We start from the raw sequence: 24,100 nt of genomic DNA on the forward strand, positions 1-24,100 counted from the left end.
TTAAACTCCATCTGCCACTCCTCAGCCCATTGGCCAACCTGGTCCAGATCCTGTTGTAATCTGAGGTAACCTTCTTCAGTATCCACTTCACCTTCAATTTTGGTGTCATTTGCAAACTTACTAACTATACCTCTTATGCTCACATCCAAATCATTTATGTAAATGACGAAAAACAGTGGACACAGCATAGATCCTTGTGGCACTCCACTGGTCACAGGCCTCCAGGCTGAAAAGCAACCCTCCACTACCACCCTCTGTCACTCAGAGCAGCCAGTACTCAGAGAGTGTTTGCTAAATAACTGAGCTGGACCTCACTTGGTTTTCAGAACTTATCTGTCTGTCACCATCAAGCGACACAAGTAAATGCATCTGGAGGTAACAAGGATGAAATGGAAGTCTCAAAACTCAGTGCTGAGTTCACCCTCATTTTTTGACCAATAAAATTTATTTGGGTGTCATAATTTGAAGGTTTTAAATTGCCCCACTCTTTTAAGACTGACAAAAACAGACTGCTGCTGTTAGTGAGTGTGAAAAATATTGCCTGCTGGACTGCTGTGATCAGCTGGTGTAGTTAGAAATAAAAAGTGACACATCAGCTGGCAACTTCAGTTGAGCTGTTGTTGATATTTCCCAAAGGAAATTGACACTTTGAATGTAGGAGTAAATTAGTGCAGATGCTGGGATCTGTACTGAAGGCAAAAAAATGCTGACAATCGCAGCTCCGATGAATCTGACGAGTCATCAAGACTTGAAACGTTAGTTTGCTCTCTCTCTCTCTCTCTCTCTCTCTCTCTGACCCGCTGCAATCTCCCGCATTAGTTGGTTACAGTTGTCATTATGAATGCTTGGCTGCATTTCAAAATACAGAGAAACCTCGATTATCCGAACGAGATGGGCGGGCACTATTTCATTCAGATAATTGATTATACGGATAATCGATTTTACGTTAAACAGGGGAAACCATACTGATCTAACACTGTGTTCTACCGGAGAATTTGTTTAAATCTACAATTCTAATGAGTCTGCCATTTAAACAAATGAATCTTTGCATTCTGCAAATTGCAGGTTAAACTGAGAAAGGTTAAACCCTTACCTTCACAGAAATACTGTATATTAAATCCCAACATTAAACAAGGTCCCAAATGGCTTGCAAGAGCATTTGTCGGTTTCCATGAATTCAGTGTCACGCTAGAAGGATAGAAGCACTGCGTCACGCATGTGTTTACATTCTTGGTCATTTCTTTATATGAACGGCCCGATAAGTGACAGGAATACTATAAAACACTTACTTTTGCAAAAGGGATGTGTAACTAACCCTTACCTAAAAACTATCCAGTCGCTGATGCTTGAGGTGCTTGTGTTTCTTTGCTTTTGCCAGCCTTATCACAAGTCCTTCAGTACAGGTAATCCGAATACACTTACCTCTCGGATGTCACATTTTTGTGGGATCTTGAGATCTTCTTCGGATAATCTGAAATTCAGATCATTGATATTCTGAAAATCGAGGTTCCTCTGTAAAACCTATTAAAGGTTCTGTGTTTACTGTTTAATTGATAGTTTAAAGATTTTATGAAAGGATTTGTTGTCTTGGATTTGGCGACTGAATAGAAATTTATTTAATTTTATAAATGATTAACTATTTGAGATTGAAAAAGCTTTGAATTCACAAAAATAAGTGTGTTTTTCTACCGTCATGTGGGAGCTGTGTTAGGTTGTTAGAAGTTTATTCTTTATCACTGCCATATGAGGTAGATACTAGTTGAGTGACTATCAAATTAACATGAAGTTATGAGATAGCTTCGATTGTTGGTGCGGGAATATATTGGCATTGAGTTGGCATGGGAGGGTATGAGAAACCATAGGAGTGGATGGAAGTGAGGGTTGAGAGTCAGAGGGTTTAACAACGTGTGAAACAGAAGTTCCTGTAAACCAAGGCAGGTATTCTAATCAGCACAAGTCAGTTCTAACCCACCCCCATGACCTCCCCCTCTCCAGCCTTCTCTCTCTGTCTCCCTCTCTGTCTCCCTCTCCCTCTCTGTCTCCCTCTCCCTCTCTGTCTCCCTCTCCCTCTCTGTCTCTCCGTCTTAATTCCCTGACTGGAGTGAAAATCACCCACACCGGGGATAGTTTTAATTAAGGCAGGCCTGACAAGTTCGTGAACCCTTGCCTTGATAATGAAAACCCAACCCATTACCTCTGCTTCTGCCTCTACAGGTGCTGCCTGGATCTGCTGAATATTTTTAGTTTCAGACTTCGAGGGCCTGCAGTATTTTGCCCCTGTCAGAAAATTTGACCTTTAACAGTGGCTTGGAGACTTGCAAAAATTGCTAGAAATGATAGCACCGGTGAAGGCACTGTTAAATTGTCTCTGTGCTTACCCTCAACTGGGGCTATCACAGTCCAAGTTAATGCCCTTTCTCTGTATCCTTTTACATGCTCCCTTTTCTAGTGTTTTAACAAGACTCATTTTAAATAAGATTTAAATTTCTTACTGGACAGTCATTTTCTTTCAAACATTTTGTGCTCTTGTGTGAGCTTTCTTGTGGATGTTCTGGTGTGTGCACCAATGACCTCGAAATTGGCAAAAGGCCATCTTCTGTTTTCATCTGTTCAGTCCCAATTGCATTTTAATAATTAAAAATAATTGGTGGTTCTTTGGCTTATCTTAATTCTTGGTCTCATGTGTTGGTTAAAAATCTTTTGCAAGGCTAACATTTGTTGCCCATTCCTAATTGCGCTTGTTCAGAGATTGAGTTCCAGGTTTCTTACCTAGCAACAATGAAAGAATGCTTGCTGCATTTCCCCCATTTGGATGGTGCTTGATTTGGAGATGGCCGTGTTGCCTTTTGCTTCCCATGTCCTTCCAGATAAGTGAAGTTGTAGAGGTTAGAGGTGCTATCTAGGAAACCTTGGCAATCCCAGAGAGGTTGAAAGTTTAGTGTGACATATAGACTTCGAACATTTTTGTCCCAACCCTGCAAAAGGATTGGGTGACTCTCGACTATAAATAGTTGTCTCAAACGTGCAAACTGCTCTCCATCAGAAGTGATAATAGCTGTTGCAACTATCAGCAAGTGGAATGAGTTTGTCATTGCTGGCTTTAACACTGTGTCTCATGGTTTTAGGGACGTTGGCTGGGGTGATCGATCTGGCTGTCGACTGGATGACAGACCTGAAGGAGGGGGTCTGTTTGGCCGGATTCTGGTTCAGTCATGAACAGTGCTGCTGGACATCCAACGAGACAACCTTTGAGGATAGGGACAAATGTCCTCAGTGGAAATCATGGTCGGAGCTTTTGGCCGGCCAGCCAGAGGTAAGGAATTGCAGGGCTCCGTTTGTCCCTGGGGCTCGGAAATGCTGCCAGTTGCAGATGTGGCTGGTTCTCGATAATTATGCAGTCCAATCCAAAGTTACAATGCGTCACTGCCCCCTGCTGTAAGACACCTTTGTGGACCTTTGATTAGTGAGTTTTAAAACTTAGCACAATATGCCAGAGCCATTCTTGAGATGTAACTCGCTGTCGAAATTCCCAATTCTGCTGAATCGGACACCATACAACTTGACTGCGGCCCCAGTTTCCATTTGTTGGATTATTTTTCCACTTGTTTATTCCACAGTTGAGATTACCACTGGTAGGTAAAAGTGAGGACTGCAGATGCTGGAGATTAGAGTCGAGAGTGTGGTGTTGGAAAAGCGCAGGAGGTCAGGCAGCATCCGAGGAGCAGGAGAATCAAAGTTTCGGGCAAAAGCCCTTCATCGTGGTAGTAATCCTGCCCAGCACTCTGCCCCAGCCAACCAATAACTAGACTATACAATAGTAAAGCCCCCTGGAATTCTTATCCTGTTATCTGGGAACCGATGAGAACAGCTCACTTCCTGTCTCTCCTGTAGTGACGATATTCCAAAGAATCAGTCATTCAGATTCCCTACAGTATGGAAACAGGCCCTGCAGCCCAACAAGTCCACACCAACCCTCTGAATAGTAACCCACCCAGACTCATCCCCCCACCCTCTATTTACCCCTAACTAATGCACCTGACACAATAGGCCAATTCACCTGACCTGCACATCTTTGGACTGTGGGAGGAAACCAGAGCACCCGGAGGAAACCCACGCAGACACGGGGAGAACGTGCAAACTCCACACAGTCAGTCGCCAAGGTGGGAATTGAACCCACGTACCTGGTGCTGTGAGGCAGCAGTGCTAACCACTGAGCCACCGTGCCGCCCTATCAGGTCCAAAACAGTCCAGCTCAGGAGTAGGAGTAGGTAACTTACCCCATCAGGTCTGCCCTGCAGTTTAATGACATCATACCTGTTATGATCATCCTCAGTTCCATTCTCAACCACCAACTCACAGAGGGACCCATTCAGAGCTTTTCCAATCTATCTGCATAACTCCTCCCTCACGGAGGTATTCCTTCTCACCTTCTTTTATACACTGTCCCTAAAATGGGGAGCGGGGGGAGGTGTGGAAGGTCCAGCATCCTTCCCAGGGTGTAATGCCCAGGAATGGGCAAAGTGATTTAGCTGACACCAAACCAGGGTTCTCTATTAGTTCAACACGATTGCCTTCAATTCTACATAGGCTTCTCTTTATAAAACATGAGACTGTTATGTCATTTTAACCAATTTCCCAACCTGCCCTGGGATACCTTCAGAGATTTCTGCACCAATGCGGGTAGGCATTTACACCTCATCACGTTTCTCAGAAACATCCTGGAGACATTGAAAACATAAATAATTATTCTGGGTTAACTAATGCAGGCAAACGTGGAATCCACTTACTTCAGTGTAGCTGCCCCAAGACCAGCATGTAAAGTAGTCTGTTTTTTGTTTGCAGCTGCAATAAGGGAGAAATGTTAATCAGGATGCTGGGAGAACTCTGTGCTGTTCTGAGGACAGTCCCATAACATTCATCTACATGAATAGCTCAGTTTAAAGTCTCAACAGAAGGAAAATGCTTCTAATGCAGCACCCATGAAGAACTCTCTCAAAATGTCCCAGTGCGCTTCACAACATTTTAAACAAAATTCACAGTAAGCCACTTAGGAAGTATTGGGTGATCAAAACAGGTAAATTCATAGCAGTAATAGAAATGGAGAGGATTTGAATGGATTTTCCAGAGTGTAGGGTCTAGGCTACTTCAGCATTGGCACACTCAAGTCTGAGAGTGGAGTGTATTAGTCTGCAAGGAAGTGAGAATCCATAACAGGCACTGACTTGGCAAGTTAATTGTATCAGACTAATCATTTACAGCAACACAGTGAGTAGAAGCATAACTTATTATTCAAAGGAGCTGACAGTGCAATGATTTATTGATATATTTGCCACCAGAGATAAATATCAGGGCCCTGATATTTTGTTAGCTAGTGAAGTCTTTCCAGTCAGAACATGGACTGATCCATTTTGCTAAAACATGGCTCCAAATGTATGATTAGAGAGAGGCAGCTAATCTTTTAATAGCACCTTTTAAACAGTCAAACTGTGAACTCGGAAATCCCTTCTGAGATAACTGAGGCTTCAGAAGTACAGCCGAGCATTGTGATATTGGTTTAACATTTCAAATAGCGGGTGGAATCGCAGATAGTGCAGCACTCTTTCACTGCATACATGCGTGTCAGCCTGGATTTAATACGCCTGGGCTGACAGGGTTTGCGCCTGGGTCTGGTTTTGAGGTTGGCTGGCACAACTAGTCAACAACTATTGTGTATCATTGTTAATTCCAGGATGGTGAATGGATGTTTCCATTTTAGGGATTGCCGTGTTTTGGTGTGACACATACCAATGAAAGCTTTAGCATGCCATGTACTGGACATTGGAAACTTTATGTTAATTACAAGCTCCCTCGTCTGTATTGTTCTCCTTAGGGTGCCAGTGCATATATCCTGAACTACCTTATATACGTTCTTTGGGCTTTGATCTTCGCATTCCTGGGAGTGTCACTGGTCAAAATGTTTGCACCCTATGCATGCGGCTCTGGAATTCCTGAGGTAAGTCCCAGTCCAAAGAGTTTGATGTTACAATCACAGTTTCTTCATAATAAAACCTATCACCCTACCCATTGACTGAGAAAATATCCTGCACTGGGTCTCTGCAAGGCTGTTGAAGATTATGAATGTAATGCTTCGCAACACATCTGATCGGAGGCTGTTGTTGTACAACGGGCTCATGTATGTACTGCTGCTGCTGAGACAGTGACAGAAGCTGGGTTTTACTCATCGTTTGAATTTCTCCTTCCTGAACTTGGGAGATTCGCATCCTAAGTTGCTGGTGTTCAGGTCGTTAACACGTGGTAAATCATTCAACCGATCGTATTGTGTAGAGATGTCAACAGGGGTGTAGGCAGCTTGTACAGTGCCTGTTGGTATTTAATCTCCCTCCACGGGGCAGGCTCTTTTCCTGACAAACAGCTATGTCAGCCATTCCTGTTTCCCTGCCTCAGTCACTAACCCACACACAATCTCAAGCCCCCTCGGTGGAATAAATTTACTTTGACACTGAATTGACCTTGTATCCCGACCCCTTCACTCCAGATAATGGTGTATTCACTTGATAATGGGAGTTAGTGACCAACCTTAATATCAGGACCTCTGTGTTTTAGCTCTGTTCCCTGCGTGCAGGGACAGGCTTCTGGGGGGAAAGGGAATAGACTAGAGCAGGAGCTCTGGAGAGCAGCCAACTTGCAGATCGTTTCAGAGAACATCTCTGGGACACCCACACCAACCAACCCCACCGTCCCGTGGCTGATCACGTTAACTCCCCCTCCCACTCCGCTGAGGACATGCAAGTCCTGGGCCTTCTCCAGCGCCAAATCCTAACCACCCGACACCTGAAGGAAGAGCACCTCATCTTCCACCTTGGGACCCTCCAACCACACGGGATCAATGTGGCTTTCACCAGTTTCCTCAGATCCCCTCCCCCCACCTTATCCCAGATCCAACCTTCCAACTCAGCACCACCCTCTTGACCTGTCCTCCCTGTCCATCTTCCTTTCCAACTATCCACTCCACCCTCCTCTCTGACCTATCACCATCACCCCCCCACCTTCATCTACCTATCCCAGGTACAGCTACCTTCCCCACCGGCCCCATCCCCATCCCATTTATCCCTCAGCCCCACTGGCCCACAAGCCTCATTCCTGATGAAGGGCTTATGCCTGAAACGTCGATTTTCCTGCTCCTCGGATGCTGTCTGACCAGCTGTGATTTTCCAGCACCACACTCTTGGGGCTGGTGGCCTTGCATTAAATGTGGGTTAAATCACCTTGGAAGCTCAATCATGCCCCAAAGTATTGGGGTAAACTCAGTCCCTGCGTTAAATTCATGCAGTATAGAAGCTGGCCATTCAGTCCATTGTACTTGTCCCAATAAATCTGCCTTGTGCTCTCTTTTGGACACCACACTACAGTCCCTCTCTATCGGAATGAAAACAAACACAATCTTTAAATCTCTCTGTCTCTCGAGTGAAACAATTATACCAACCTGAATTTGTAAAGCACCCTTAACCAGGGCACAACATCACAAGTGACATTGCAGGAGTATAATACATCTAAGGCTACAGAAAAAGGAATTAGGACAGTTGACCAGGAACTTGGATACATTGATTGGCATTCAGTGCTTCAAGGTCTTTTAGAAGTGGAGGGAGTTTGAAATGTGAATTGAGAGTTTACGGCCAAAATGATTGAAGGCACAGCCGCCAATAACTGAGTGGATTGAGGGACGTACTGGAAGGGAGTCTCGGAGGGGTGTAATGTTCAGCCCACCAATACAGGAACACAATGACACGTGCTACTGATATGTCTTAAAATCAGCTTTTAATGAAAGCTAAGAATTTAGAAATGAATATTTGTTTGTAAAGACTTTCCCATCGGGGTTTACTTGTGCTGTGTTTCAGAGAAAGCTGTTAACACCTTTAACTCCCTTTTAATCGACTTAACTCTTTTTTTTCCCTCCTTTTAGATCAAGACCATCCTGAGTGGCTTCATTATCAGAGGCTATCTGGGCAAATGGACCTTACTGATTAAAACAGTAACGCTGGTTTTGGCTGTATCTTCGGGACTAAGCCTGGGGAAGGAAGGGCCTTTGGTTCATGTAGCGTGTTGCTGTGGCAACCTGTTCTGCTGCTTGTTTTCCAAGTACAGTAAGAATGAAGGGAAGAGGAGAGAGGTATGTGGTTGCTCAATCGATTATGAGGATATGGCTGTTAATAAATAAACTGGATGAGGTATTGACCTGAGGGCTTCAGCATTAAATTCAAGATTGGAGACAACCTTTAAAAACTCTGAATCCAGCTCCGAAGTGCCGAGGGGGTTGAAAGAACGGTTTCCCGATTTTGCGAATGCCATGGCATGGAAGGCAAACTAGGGGTAGACTGTTCAGCCCCTCAGTTTTCGACCTCAACTCCATTTGCCCTACCAAAAGCTGACGCTGGAGATCGGGAACACATGTAATACAGAAACTTGGCAGGGGTCACCCTGGCCTTGAAACTTAAACTCTGTTGCTCTCTCCGCGGATGCCGGTTTCTTCAGCTCTTTCTGCCCCCATTTCTTTTATACATTAGTCCAGATCTCTGGATGACCCTTGCCCCCAACAGGAATTCTGTCCAACGAAGATGCCAATTCTTAATCCAGCAATTCAGACCCATCGGCTTTTGGGCGAGAGAGTTTCCACCAAGAAATGAAATGGAAAAAGATGGACTTCTGACAATTGGGACCTGAATTCTTTGTTGAATGTCAGACACAAGAGATTGTGGAGACAGCGATGAATTCTTCCCAATTGCTGAGGGCTGTGCCCTCAGCCATTTTGGCCATAAGCTCTCCAATTCTCTTCACCTTTAACCCACTCGCACTTTCTTGAGGCCCGGGGGGGTGGCCATGGATACCCACTGGAGCCCCAATCACGTCTGTGCAACATTTCCTCTCCGCAGTTACATCATTGGTGCTGCTTCCCTCTCTTGTCTGGAATTGGGAAAAATGACCAATTTTGCTTCCAATCCCCACCTTGCCCTCAGCTTTACCTCGTCTGTCTCTGACTCCTCCCGTCCCTTCCTGGACGTCTCTATTTCCTTTTCTGGGAATAGACTGACCGTCGATATATGTTCCAAGCTCACTGACTCCCACGGTCTACATATCTTCACACTCTGCTTCCTGTATGGAGTCCATTCCATTCTCCCAGAGTCCACCACCTCTGTTGTATCTGTTCTGAATGTGCCAACGTCCTTGCGGGAGGGGGCTCAGAAATGTTAACCTTTTTTTCCTCAATCGTGAATTACCTGCTACCACGGTTGACAAGATCCTTATATCCATAATTGACCGATCTCCTGCACTTATCCATAGTTGACCGATCTCCTGCACTTCTGTCCTTCCCCCTTCCCTTCCCTCCCACGTCAATGAGAAGATACCTCTGATCCTAACTTATCAGCACCACCAGCCTCTGCATCCAAAAATATAGTAAGCGTCCATTTCCATCATTTCCGTCTCCAACGAGATGCCACGACTAGACACACATTCCCCTCCCTACCCCTGTCAGCATTCCGCAGGGACTGTTCCCTTTGGGACATGCCTCCATCCCCAACATTTCCTCACACTCTCAAGACCCCTTCCCATGCAATCCTAAAGATGTAGCTCCTGCCCATTTACCTCCTTCCTCGTAACCATCTAACGCCCCTGACATACCTTCCAGGTGAAGCAATGAGTTACCTGCACTTCATTGAATCTTGTGTACTGAATCCATTGTTCATAATGTGGTCTCCTGTACATTGGGGAGATGGAATGCAGACTGGTTAACAGCATCCAGTCCCCTGTCACTTCAACACACCACAGATTTCCCATGTCAACATTTTTGTCACAGGCTGCTGCAGTGTTTCAGACAGCCTCCGCATAAGCTTAAAGAACCACATCTAATTTTCTGCAAACCTCAACACAAGCTTGAAGACTAACATCTCATTTTCCACTTGGGGGCCTTGCAGCCTCTGGGACTCAATACCTGAGTTAGTAACTTTAGAGCCTGATTCCATCCTTCCATATTTTATTCCCCACTGCACACCCGGTCCTGTTATGACATGGGTTACTTTTAGCACAGTCACCATTTGCACGTATTCCTAGGTCAATGATCACATCATATCAACAGCAAAAACAGAGCTTGCTGGCGAAACTCAGCAGGTCTGGCAGCATCCGTGGAGAGAAATCAGAGTTATCGTTTTGGGTGGAGAGACCCTTCCTCAGAACAGTTTTTTTTATCACATTTTATCAGTTGCATTCAGCATGGCTAACCCATTTCCTCACTCTTTGCACTCATTCTGACTTATTCTGCTTTTCTTCTGTGCTGGCCTGCTACCCATAAGCTCCTCGTTTACGTGCCCCTTCCATATCTCTGCCTCTCTATCTGTCCGCTCAACTCCCCCTCCCCGCTGGCCCCTGACTTTGACTAGCACCTTTTCCCAGCTGCTGACATTTCTGAGGGAGGGTCACCGGACTCGAAACGTTAACTCTTGAGTCTCGCCAGCAATGAGCGTGGTTGTTTCGGATCCCCAGCATTGACAGCTCTCTGTTTTTGTTTGATGACCGGGGAGATTCTCATCATGGTGGGAATACCTGGGCGATACACAACTCAAAACATTCCTCTTCCTTCCAGGTGCTGTCAGCTGCTGCTGCTGCCGGGGTCTCTGTTGCATTCGGTGCTCCCATCGGCGGCGTACTATTCAGTTTGGAAGAGGTAAATGTCAATGTCACGTTGATTCACGGCATTACCATTACAGTAGGCTACAAAAGCAGGAACAATAAAATGTTGCATTCCATTACTTCGACATGGGAATTCATGGGGACTGCATTAAAATGGATTAAAGCTCTTCTCAAAAGCAGCAAGTCATAATACAAAGATTCTCAATCAAATGGGACGATATCCATGTTTGTGGTCAGAAAGACTTAATGACATTGACCCATTCGCACCAGCAAGGTCTGATGCAGGCAGCCAGTGCAGAGTTAGATTGGTTCAATCAGACTGCACTCTCGAAAAATATACAGGCATCATCCTTAATGTCATGGGCGGCACGGCGGCACAGTGGTTGGCACTGCTGCCTCACAGCGCCAGAGACCTCAGGCGACTGACTGTGTGGAGTTTGCACGTTCTCCTCGTGTCTGCGTGGGTTTCCTCCGGGTGCTCCGGTTTCCTCCCATAGTCCAAAGATGTGCGGGTCAGGTGAATTGGCCATTCTAAATTGCCCGTAGTGTTAGATAAGGGGTAAATGTAGGGGTATGGGTGGGTTGCGCTTTGGCGGGCTGGTGTGGACTTGTTGGGCCGAAGGGCCTGTTTCCACACTGTAAGTAATCTAATATAATCTAATCACGTTGGTCCTTCTGTGTTACTGGTGGATGTGAATTGATCAAGGGAATTACGGCCCTATTCCATTAGGTGTGAGTGTCTCTGGCTGGGCCCAGCATTTATTGCCCGTCCCTAGTTGCCCCTGAAGAAGGTGGGGGTGAGCTGCCTTCTTGAACCGCTGCTGTCCACCTGATGTGGGTTGACCCACAATGCCCTTAGGGAGGGAATTCCAGGATTTTGATTAAGTGACAGTGAAGGAACGCTGGTACGTCTCCAAGGCAGGATGGTGAGTGGCTTGGAGAGGAGCTTGAAGGTTCCCATGTATCCTCTGCCCTTGTCCTGCTGGATGGTGGAGGTTGCAGGTTTGGGGTGAACTGTCTCCACACCGCCCTGTGACCCAGACAGCATGATGCTGAGCTCTTACCCCCCAGTACTGACTTGAAATCCAATGGGATGCTCTCACTGACAGAAGAGCACTGGCCGAGCACTTGCACTACCTCTGAGCCATTAGTGAGGTACCAGCTATTAAACAGCAATATGATCCCTTGTTGGAAGGAATGGGAGAGCGAGAAGGGCAGGAGATCTCCATTCAGCCTCAGTGAGGTGACTCCACAATCACCAGTGTTTTCCTGAGTTAATTCCTGGCCTGGACCCAAAATAGTCTCCTGCTTGTGATTTCCTTCTTGCATGCAACATCGCCCTAAATAAAACTAAACAGCGTACGTTATTCCACAGCCCTGGGTCCATCCGTTATCCCGAGGCGTTCTGTACACATTAATAATGGAATAGGGCTGTAATTCCCTTGATCGATTCACATCCACCAGTGACACAGAAGCACCGACGTTAAGGATGATGTCTGTATATTTTTCGAGAGTGCAGTCTGATTGAACTGATCTAACTCTGCACTGGCTGCCTGCATCAGACCTTGCTGGTGCCAGTGGGTCAACGTCATTAATTCTTTCTGATCACAAACACGGATATCGTCCCATTTGACTGAGAATCTTTGTATTATGCCTTGCTGCTTTTGAGGAGAGCTTTCATCCATTTTAATGTAGTCCCCATGAATACATTTGAACCCCCAGCCGTTCTCAGTCTTGTACCATGGTCAAAGATGACCCCCCCCCCCCCCCGATTGTGTTTTCTTTCCCCCGGATGATTTCAGGCCTAAGCCTTACAGATGTTGGCATCTCATGTTTCAGTCAGAATCTGGTCTCCTTGGAACAATCTACGGTTCAGTCGGCTTAAACATTTGGTCGCTAAGTGACTTCCTGAACTTTCAAGCTGGCCAGCAGAAAGCACATCTGTTACCACCCAGAGGTGTGTCATCGTCATGGCGATAAAGGCCAAGAGGTCTCCAAAGGAGTGGTTAATCTATGGAATTCATTGCCACAGAAGGCTGTGGACTCAGTTCATTGAGTATATTTAAGACGGAGATAGATAGGTTCTTGAGTATCAAAGGGATCAAAGGGGAGAAAACAGGGGAATAGGGTTGAGAAACGTATCTACCATGATTGAATGGTGCAGCAGACTTGATGGGCTGAAAGGCTTAATTTCTGCTCCTATGTCTTATGGTCACACCTCCATCTCAGCTCCCCAGTCACTGGTTTTCCTCCTCCCCTTGGCCATTCAGCTCTATAATCTCAAAGCCACTGGGCTATTCTACTGCTTTCTTCAGGCAATGAACTGAAACGTCTGCGGAAACGGAAGCGATGGTTCTGTCTATCTGGGGGGGTCTGTCTTGAAATGGCAGCGAGTGAGTCACAGTGTAACACCACGGTGTCTCAGGAGGCAGTAGAAGGCTGGCTTTAACTCTCACGGTGCTGGGCTTGCTGACCCCCTGCTGGTACAGGGGTGTTACAGTTGACATCGCCGCCCCGGGTTAGAGAGGAAACAACACTACCCTCCGTCAGCCAGTATAAAGCACTATTAAAAGTGCTCCGTGATATTCACGTGCAATATCTTAGGGTTTTGTGAGGAGGCTAGTGGGAGACAGCAGGGAAGGAGTCATCTGGTGAAGCAAGTCAAATGGAAGAGATGTGTTTCTGAAGGGTGGATTCTGCTGTTTGTTTTCAGGTCAGTTACTACTTCCCGTTGAAGACCCTGTGGAGGTCATTCTTTGCAGCTTTGGTGGCTGCTTTCACACTGCGCTCCATCAACCCGTTTGGGAACAGCCGGCTGGTGCTGTTTTACGTGGAGTACCACACTCCCTGGTACATGGCCGAGCTGGTGCCCTTCATCCTGCTGGGGGTATTCGGCGGCCTGTGGGGAACGCTGTTCATCCGGGGCAACATCGCCTGGTGCCGGAAGCGCAAGAACACGAGGCTGGGACGGTATCCGGTGCTGGAGGTGATCCTGGTGACCGCCATCACGGCCATCTTTGCCTTTCCGAATCAGTACACCAGGCAGAGTACCAGTGAGCTCATCTCGGAGCTCTTCAATGACTGCGGCGCACTCGAATCCTCACAGCTCTGTGACTACATCAATGACCCCAACATGACTCGGCCGGTGGACGACATCCCAGACAGGCCGGCCGGGCCTGGGGTCTACGCCGCCATCTGGCAGCTAGCTCTCGCACTGGTCTTCAAAATTGTCATCACCATATTTACTTTTGGCATGAAGGTAAGGGCAAACAGCAACAGGCCAATCCACCTCATGTGACCCTGATTGGCAGAGGACAAATTAACCCGGTGTGTTTAGTGTTCACAGAGTCCCTACAGTGTGGAGGCAGGTCATGCGGCCCATTGAGTCCACACACCCACCCTCCGAAGAGCAACCCACCCCTCTACCTCATTCCCATGGCTAACCAACCCAGCCTGCACATCCCCAGGCACTGTGGGGCAGTTTAGCACGGCAAATTCACCCTAACCTGCACACCTCTGGATTGTGGGAGGAAACTGGAGCACCCGGAAGAAACCCACACAGACACACGCGCACACTCCACACTGGTAGTAACCTGAAGGTGGAATCGAACCCAGGTCCCTGGCCTTTTATCTTTGTAATTTGCTGCACCAATATTAGTTACCATGAAGAAGTGACAGACATTGGCTTGATTTCCATTGCTGACTGACTTGACAGGGGAGTTGAACACTGCTAATGCATCCAGTGTTAACAACCCCTTACAGAATAGCCTTCCAGCAGAGGTCAAAGCAAAGGTGGGACTGTAGGGCTGTTGTCTCGTTAGACAGAGGGATGATTGGTTACCCCACGTCAAGAAGGGGGAGAGGTTGAGAAGGCGAGTCTCTCGTGGTAACCTCTGCCGGTGTGGGAATTGAACCCACACTATTGGCCTCACTCTGCGTTGTAAACCAGCCGTCCAGCTAACTGACCCCTCAGCAAGGATGTGTCAGCTTCTCTTCTCCTCATTGTTTCTGCAGATCCCATCGGGGCTGTTTATTCCGAGCATGGCTGTCGGGGCCATAGCTGGCAGAATGGTTGGTATTGGTGTGGAGCAGATGGCCTATCACCACCATGACTGGTTCATCTTCAGGAGCTGGTGCAGGCCTGGTGCTGACTGTGTCACCCCAGGCCTCTATGCTATGGTCGGTGCTGCCGCATGCCTTGGTGAGTCATTCCCAATTTGCCATTGACCAGTGACACTCTCTTCAGCAAAGCCAACCATCTGTGGACTTACATCTGACTTTAACATCGTGTATTTTAGAATCTCTTGTTAGCATTCTGAATCTTGACCTGTTCTAAATGTGTGGCACCTTTGAGTTGACAGGAAACACTTTGCAACTATAGCAACGTCTTCCTTCAGGCAAGTAAATACAGGAGCTTGCCTAATGGAATGTCAGTTGGTCAAGTCAGAAGGTTGTGGGTTCAAGTCCCTACTCAAGTAATCCAGGCAAACATTCTCCACCCAACTCAGAGGAAACAGTATAATATCTGAAGTGCTTCTTTCTGTTGAGCTATTAAACCAAGACATTGTTTCCTCTCTCAGGTCATAGAGATGTACAGCATGGAAACAGAGCTTTGGTCCAACTTGTCCATGCTGACCAGATATCCTAAACTAGTCCAGTCCCATTTGCCAGCACCTGGCCCATATCCCTCCAAACCCTTCCTATTCATGTACCCATTCAAATGCCTTTTAAATGCTGTAATTGTACCAGCCTTCACCACATCCTCTGGCAGCTCATTCCATACGCGTACCACCCTCTGCGTGAAAAAGTTGCCCCTTAGGTCCCTTTTAAATCTTTCCCCTCTCACCCTAAACCTATGCCGTCTAGTTCTGGACTCCCCTACCCTATACATGCCCCTCGTGATTTTATAAACCTTCATAAAGTCACCCCTCAGCCTCTGATGGTCCAGGGAAAACAGCCCTAGCCTGTTCAGCCTCTCCGTATAGCTCAAACTGTACCTACAAGCTCCTCAAACAATTTGATGAAGAGAAGTAGGGGTCTCCCGGTGCCCTGGCCAACATTCTGTATGTATGTGACCAAGTCCTTTAAGGTATCAGGGCAGTGGTTAAAGTGGTTAAGAAGGTATATGGGTTACTTGTCTTTATTAAGTTAAAAAGCACACAACACCAGGTTATAGTCCCAACAGGTTTAATTGGAAGCACTAGCTTTTGGAGTGCCGCTCCTTCACCAGGTGGCTGTGGAGCAGCGCTCCGAAAGCTAGTGCTTCCAATTAAACCTGTTGGATTATAACCTGGTGTTGTGTGATTTTTAACTTTGTACACCTCAGTCCAACACCGGCATCTCCAAATCATGTCTTTATTAGCCCTGCTCTGGAGTTGAAGAGCAGGTAGGTTCTGAAAAAAATGTATAAAACATTGATGAGGCCACTGCTAGAATACTGTGAGCAGTTCTGAATATCACAATATAGGAGGAATGTGATGAACACTTGAGAGGGTGGAGAGGAGATTTCCCAGGATGTTGCTTGGGCTGGAGAGTTTCAGTTATGAAGAGAGATTGGACAGGACAGACTGGGATTGTCTTATTTTGACTGGAGGAGGCTGAGTGGGGATATGATGGAAATGTTTAAAATGATGAGGGGCGTAGATAGGGTAGTCAGGAAGAAACCTTTCCCCTTGATGGAGAGTTCAGTGTCCAGGGGGGGGGGGGTGTAGATTTCAGGCAGGAAGTTTAATTGGAAATGAGAAAAAGCTTTTTCACCCAGAGGGTGTTTGGAATTGGGAATTCACTGCCTGTAAGGGTAGTAGAGACAGAAACCTTCATAATATTTAAAAAGTATTTAAATGTGCACTTGTGATGCCAAAGCTCTGCTGGAAAATGAGATTAGAATAGTTAGGGAGTTGTCTTTGACCGGTGTGGGCACGCTGTGTGCTGTAGATCTCTATGGCTCGAACAACCAACATCACAAGAAATACCCCAGATTCTCCTAGTCATTGTTGCATTGCTGTTTGTGGGAGCTTGTTGTGCACAAACTGGCAGCAGTGTTTCCCACTTTTCAGCAGTGACTATACTTCACCAGCTGTAACATGCAGTGAGGCCTCATGAAGTTGTGAAAGGTCCTTTATGGCTGCAAGCCATCCCAATTGAGCTATGGTTGCGGAAAATTATACAGCGTGGAAGCAGCCATTTGATCCACCGAGTCCGCATCTGACGTTCCGAAGAGCGTCCCAACCAGAACCATCCCCCTACCCTGTCCCTGTAACCTTGCATTTCCCATGGCTAATCCACCTAATCTGCATATCCCTGGACACTATGGGCAATTTAGTATGACCAATTTACTAATGTTTTTGACAATTTTTAGAAAATTATTCATTCACGGGATGAGGGTGTGGCTGGCCAGGCCAGCATTTATTCCCCATTGGGCAGTTAACAGTGAACCACATTGTTGTGGGTCTGGAGTCACAGGTAGGCCAGACCAGGTAAGGATGATAGTTTCCTTCCCTAATGAATGTTAGTAAACCAGGTGAGTTTTTCCAACAATCGGCAATAAATTTAAGGTCATCATTAGATTCTTAAATCCAGATACTTATTAAATTCAAATTCCACCATTCTACCATGGCAGAATTCAAACCCAGGTTCCCAGAACATTATCTGGGTCAATAATCCAGTGATAACACCACTAGACCATCACCTCCGCATCTTTAGACTGTGGGAGGAACCCAGAGCAACCAGAGGAAACCCAAGCAGACGCAGGAGGAATGTGCAAACCTCCCACCTGGGAGATATGGTGGCTCAGTGGTTAACACTGCTGCCTCACAGCACCAGGTTCAATCCACCCTTGGGTGACTGTCTGTATGGAGTTTGCACGTTCTCCCCGTGTCTGCATGGGTTTCCACCCACAGCCCTAAGACGTGCAGATTAGGTAGATTGGCCATGCTAAAATTCCCGGTGGTGTTCAGGGATATGTGGGCTAGGTTGATGAGCCACGGGGAATGGTGGGTTTGGATGGAATGCTCTTTGGAAGGTCAGTGTGGATTTGATGGGCCAAATGGCCAGTTTCCACACTGTAGGGATTCTGTGAAGCCACACAGGTAGTTGCCTGAGGGTGGGTCGGGAGGAGAAAGTAAATATCACGAAGTCAAAATAAATGAGATATTTTTGAAATAAAGACCTTGCTGTGTTGCAGTGGATTATATGTCCTCAGGCCATCTTAAGGCATGTTCCATCCTGTTAAGTATGAAGTGTTATCAGTTTTATTTCGTGATTAAACTCAGTAACCAGTTTGTCCACAGCACGATGCACAAACTGCAGTGACAGAAATAAGAAGATAAATTGTTTTCATCGTGCTGTTTGAATGATAAATATTGCTCAGAATTCTGGGAGGTCTCTCCTCTTTTCACTTCGGGACTATGTAATGGAATCTTTTAACTGAACACAGAGTCTCATCGAGAAGATGGCACCTTTTGACAGGAGAACAATCCCTCTAGTGAAGTGTATTAAATTTTGGTTAGGCCACATTAGGAGTATTGTGTGCAGTTCTGGTCACCTCACCATGTGGAGGTTTTGGAGAGGGTGCAAAACAGAGTGCATTAGTGATAAGGAAAGGTTGGACAAACGTGGATTGTGTCAGAGGCTGTGAAATAACTTGATTGGAGTATATTAAATTATGGGAGACATGGATGGGGGGGGATTGTCAGAGTCTTTTTCCCAGGGTGGAAATGTTAGTATTGGGGGCAGAGGTTAAAGATGATGGGAAAATGTTTAAAGGAGATGTACGAGAAAAGTTTTTTGCACAGAAGATGGTAGGTGCCTGGAACATGCTGTCAGGGGAGGTGGTAAAAGCAGATACTATTGCAGTGTTGAAGAGGCATATAGACAGATACATGAACAGGCAGGAATTAGAAGGATACAGATCACGTGCAGGCAGATGGGATTCGTTTAGAATGGCATTATGGTTGGCACAGCCATGATGGGCCGAAGGGCTTGTTGCTGTCCTCTAGTGTGTTGGAGTGACAGCCTGAGATACTTCTCCAAAACCTTGAATTCAGAAGCAGCAAAAACAGATATTTTCAGCTTTCAGCCCGGGAATTTGAATCCGCTAATTAGAGGCAGTTGCTTCAGTTTCTTCTGCATCGATCTCGAGATTTCACTCTGTGTCCCTCTTAGCCTCTCTCCCTTGCTTCCTGCATTTAAGACCCTCCTTAAAACCTCTCATTCTGTTCAAGCTGTTGGTGATTTGATCTATACCTCCGTGTACATGAGTGACTCAGAGTTATGTTTTGTTGTAAAATTCTCGTAAGGGTAAGATGCTGTAAGTTGTTGTTGCAGTCAGACGTGGCTCAGTGCTGACACTCTTGTTTCTGAGTCAAACCTCATGAATTCAAGATAAAAAACTGAAAGAACTGCAGATGCAGCAAATCACAATCAAAAACAGAAATTTGCTGGAAAAGCTCAGCAGGCCTGGCAGCATTTGTGGAGAGAAATCAGGGTTATTGTTTCAGTGCTGAAAGGTCACGGGACCCGAAAAGTAAGCCAACAACTTGACCGGAATGAGAGGTTATAAGGAGGGTCTTAAATGAAGGAAGCAAGGGAGGAACACCGAGAGAAGTCCAGAGATTGAGACATAAGAAATTGAAGCCACTGCCTCTGATTAGCAGACTCAAATTCATGTGCTGAAAGATTCAGAATTATGTGATATCTTGGAGGATATGGGGCTGGTAGAGATTACCCAGATATGGAGGGCTGAGCCATGGTGGGTTGTAAAAATAAGGGTGAGAACGGTTGAGGGGAGATGTCAGAGGTTGGCTCTTTACACAGAGTGTGGTGGGTGTGTGGAATGCACTGCCAGCAGTGGTAGTAGAGTCAGATACATTAGGGACATTTAAGCGACTCTTGGATAAGCACATGGATGATAGTGAAATGAAGGGTATGTAGGTTAGTTTGATCTTAGAATAGGATCAAACATCGGCATAACATCGAGGGCCGAAGGGCCTGTACTGTTCTGATGTTCCAACCAAAATATGACTTGACTGGGAGCCAGTGCCTGTCAGTGAGGGCAAAGGTCAGAGGTGAGGTGAGCATGACTTGGTGTGGTTTAAGACACAGGCCAGTAGTGTTTTCGATAATCTCAGGAGGGTAGGATGTGTAACGTTAGTCAGGAGGGCATTGGAATAGATACATCTAGAGTATGCAGTATCGAATTTGGATTGAGATAGGCATACTGTGTGAACTCAATTACTTCCAGCTCAGAAGTGAGAGTTTGAGAGGATTACACAACACACATTTATGTAGCGTATGTATCTTAATTGACACAGTTAAATATCGCAAGGTAATCAGACAAGTAAAACTGATGAAGGGCTGATGCCCGAAACGTCGAATTTCCTGTTCCTTGGATGCTACCTGACCTGCTGTGCTTTTCCAGCAACACATTTTCAGCAAGTAAAACATGACACCAAGGCACATATGGAAACAGGAGAATCTTGGTCAAAAGTTGGAAGAAGTGGGATTGACAGAAAGGAGACAGAGAGCGGGAAGCTGCAAAGGGATAGAGAGGGAATCCTGGACCTGAAGGGGACACCACCGAAGGAGCAGAGAACATCGCAGGTGCACAAGAGACCGGAGGTGTGAGAGTGCAGAGATTTCAGAGGGTTGTACAGGTGAAGGGGCTTACCAAGACAGGATAGGCTGTGAAGGGATTTGAACACAAGGAGGAGAATTTAAGATTAAATACTGGGCCAGCTTTATCACTTTCTCATTTGTTGAGCCACTGATTTTATCCAAAATGTTTAAAGCTTGTTCTAGCTCTTGACAATTTTGCCGCAGGTGGAGTCACTCGAATGACGGTGTCCCTGGTTGTGATCATGTTTGAGCTAACCGGTGGATTGGAGTACATTGTACCGTTAATGGCTGCAGCAGTGACCAGCAAGTGGGTGGCAGATGCCTTTGGGAAAGTGGGCATCTACGAAGCACACATCCACTTGAATGGCTACCCTTTCTTGGATTCAAAGGATGAGTTCAGGCACCGGACCCTGGCCACTGACGTGATGAGGCCCAGGCGGACTGAGCCCCCGCTCTCAGTGCTGACCCAAGGCAGCATGACCGTGGAGGATGTGGAGACCCTGATTAAAGACACAGATTACAATGGCTTCCCTGTGGTCGTCACCAAGGAATCGGAGCGGCTCATTGGCTTTGTCCAAAGAAGGGATCTCATTCCTGCAATCAGTGAGTTTTCCACTTAGTGCATGTTATGATTACATTGCATGGATTCAGCCCAGAATTGAGCCTTACAGACTCGCTTCGCTTGGAGTGTTTCACGTTGACGCGAGTTGTTGGTGTTGGTCTCGAACCATGCACCAGACACTCCTGGCCATAGGCGAAACGTGTGAGCTCAGAGCAGGCCCATTCAGCCCCTCATGTGTGCTCTCTCACTCTACAAGGTCGTTGCTGATCTCATTGTGCCCTCTAACTGTGCACTCCGGCTGTCACCCGATCACCACACACTCCTGCTGACACCCGATCACCACGTACTCCTGCTGACACCCGATCACCACGTACTCCTGCTGACACCCGATCACCACGCACTCCTGCTGACACCCGATCACCACGTACTCCTGCTGACACCCGATCACCACGTACTCCTGCTGACACCCGATCACCACGCACTCCTGCTGACACCCGATCACCACGTACTCCTGCTGACACCCGATCACCACGTACTCCTGCTGACACCCGATCACCACGTACTCCTGCTGACCCCCGATCACCGCACACTCCTGCTGACACCCGATCACCACGTACTCCTGCTGACACCCGATCTCCACACACTCCTGCTGACACCCGATCACCACGTACTCCTGCTGACACCCGATCTCCACACACTCCTGCTGACACCCGATCACCACGCACTCCTGCTGACACCCGATCACCACGCGCTCCTGCTGACACCCGATCACCATGTACTCCTGCTGACACCCGATCACCACGTACTCCCTTAAATTGTTAGCCTAGGGCCCGATCTACTTTGGCTTTGTAAATATTCAGTGAGTCTGCCTCCAGAGCTCTCTCTCTCTCTCTGGGGAAGTGAATTCAGGGACTGTCATCTCTCTGTCATCTCACCTGTTCCTCAGGTGCCACTAAAATATCTGAGATAAAATTCAGCAGAATATTCATGTCCAGTCGGTAATTGTCATGCCCCTCACTTCAAACATTTGGGTTTTGTAGGGCTCCGAGCAGCCCCCTGCTGTATCGAGCCCACACAACCTACTGGCTGGTGGTGAATGGGGAATGCTCCTATATTAGATTAGATTAGATTCCCTACAGTGTGGAAACAGGCCCTTCAGCCCAACCAGTCCACACCGACCCTATGAAGAGTAAACCACCCAGACCCATTTCCCTCTGACTAATGCACCTAACACTCTGGGCAATTTAGTATGGCCAATTCACCTGACTTGCACATCCTTGGACTGTGGTTGTGGATGGGTTATGTATGGTGTGGCCTGTCAGAGGCTTAACCGACCTGCCCATCCCTCCCCTCCAAATGAATTTGTTCCAGGAAGTGCAAAACCAGAGTCTGAGCTAAAGCTGACTGGCACCTTCAATGGAAACTTGACACACATCCGTCCAGACTCTCAGTCCGATACAAGGCAGTGAAGTGTGAAGTTACTTTCTAATTCAGGTCCAGGGAGTCATCTTCTTCACTACCAACAGAAATGAATCAGGGGGAACCCCCATCAGAATTTGCTGAGGGTACCAGGCTGTATTTGTCACAGGCTTCCTGATTGTGAGGGCAGTAAAGTGGCTGATTAAATGAAGTGGGGTTGCATTGAAGGGATTAGGAAGGGGAGCAGGGACAGAGGCTGCCCCATCATGGCTCAGAGGTTAAAGCCTTTGACAAATAGCATTGTACAACCCAGACTGGAAGAGGTCAAGTCGATGGCCTGGTTTGAGATGAGTTAGTCTAGTGCTGGTATTTGTAAAACTCTCAGCTAGTGCTCCTCCGCACCTCCAGGCTGGAACATGTTTGTGTACTTTGGAATAAGACCATTGTGGTAAGGTCAATGGCCCTTACCAAACGTAAGCTTGTACAAGGGGTAGTGAGAGGGTGCATCTCTGGAACTGCCCTATTCTATATGGTCTTATGCTACCATGATGTAGCTCCTCACAAAGATGCTCAGGAGTTATTATCGTTATGGGCTGGGCCTGACCCCCTCAAAATATTTTCAGAAGGTAGCCTAGAGCCTATATTGTTCTTATTTTAAAGGCAGATGTAAAGTGAGTATCCCAGGTGTGATGCAGCTGGTCAAACCTCTCGGCTTTAAGCAAAACAGAATTTATTTAAACACTACAGTTGAAACGCGAGTGAAAGAAAGCAGAACTTAGAATACCTTAACTATTGGAAAACTGAACTGACCTAATATAGCAACTTAATTGGGTGGCACGGTGGCTCAGTGGTTAGCTGCCTCACAGCACCAGCATCACAAGTTCGATTCCAGCCTCAGGTGGCTGTCTGTGTGGAGTTTGCACATTCTCCCCGTGTCTGCGTGGGTTTCCTCCGGGTGCTCTGGTTTCCTCCCACTGTCCAAAGATGAGCAGATCAGATGAATTGGCCATGCTAACTTGCAGGAATTGCAGGTTAGGTGCATTAGTCAGGGGTAATGTAGAGTAATAAGGTAGGGGAATGGGTCTGGGTGGGTTACTCTTTGGAGAGTCAGTATTGGGCCAATTGGCCTGTTTCCACACTGTTGGGATTCTATGATTAATTAATTAACTGTTCCAATCCAGTAACATTCCATAAACAATCCTCTTGGCAGAAAGGTAAATTCAAACACAGATTCTTTTAGGCAGGCGGGAGCAATATCCAGAGGGAGATTTCAGAGGAATCCTTTACTGAAGCTTGCAACACCTCTGGACTGAAGCATCCTGTGACTGCTACAGCTAAAACAAAAACTAGAGCAAACCTGAACTGGGAGAAATGGCCACTTCCCTTCCCTTGTTTCGCTGTTAATCCCTGCTGGTTTGCACACCTGCCTTTATGACCTCCCTTCAAAAATAGCCAAGGACAAAATAACCTTGTTAAAGCAGTGGCATCGTCACATTAGAGTTAAGCTCTTGTTAGCCCTTTCCTGTAACTGGTGCCCAGGACTACAGGTTGATTAGATTAGATTCCCTACAGCATAGAAACAGCCCCTTCAGCCCAACAAATCCTCACCAACTCTCCGAAGAGGAACCCCTCCAGACCTATTCCCCTACCCTATATTTACACCTGACTAATGCACCTATGGCCAATTTAGCATGGCCTATTCACCTAACCTACACATCTTTGGACTGTGGGAGGAAACCAGAGTACCCAGAGGAAACCCTTGCAGACATTGGGAGAATGTGCAAACTCCACACAGACAGTCACCCGAGGCTGGAATCAAACCTG

The 24,100-nt window shown here is 46.7% G+C and overlaps 1 protein-coding gene across 3 annotated transcripts in view; it reads left to right on the forward strand.

Annotated features, from left to right (window-relative positions):
* Window positions 1-24,100, forward strand: part of LOC132820983 (H(+)/Cl(-) exchange transporter 4) — an 84,129-nt gene that overhangs the window by 51,430 nt on the left and 8,599 nt on the right. For all 3 annotated transcript variants that reach the window (XM_060833416.1, XM_060833418.1, XM_060833417.1), the window contains exons 4-10: window positions 3,126-3,313; window positions 5,870-5,992; window positions 7,961-8,167; window positions 10,634-10,714; window positions 13,394-13,939; window positions 14,695-14,881; window positions 20,500-20,898. In XM_060833416.1, the coding sequence (XP_060689399.1) occupies window positions 3,126-3,313; window positions 5,870-5,992; window positions 7,961-8,167; window positions 10,634-10,714; window positions 13,394-13,939; window positions 14,695-14,881; window positions 20,500-20,898 (1,731 nt within the window). The remainder of the gene's footprint in view (window positions 1-3,125; window positions 3,314-5,869; window positions 5,993-7,960; window positions 8,168-10,633; window positions 10,715-13,393; window positions 13,940-14,694; window positions 14,882-20,499; window positions 20,899-24,100) is intronic.

This window comes from Hemiscyllium ocellatum, chromosome 12 (assembly GCF_020745735.1).
Source record: "Hemiscyllium ocellatum isolate sHemOce1 chromosome 12, sHemOce1.pat.X.cur, whole genome shotgun sequence".
NCBI lineage: Eukaryota > Metazoa > Chordata > Chondrichthyes > Orectolobiformes > Hemiscylliidae > Hemiscyllium > Hemiscyllium ocellatum.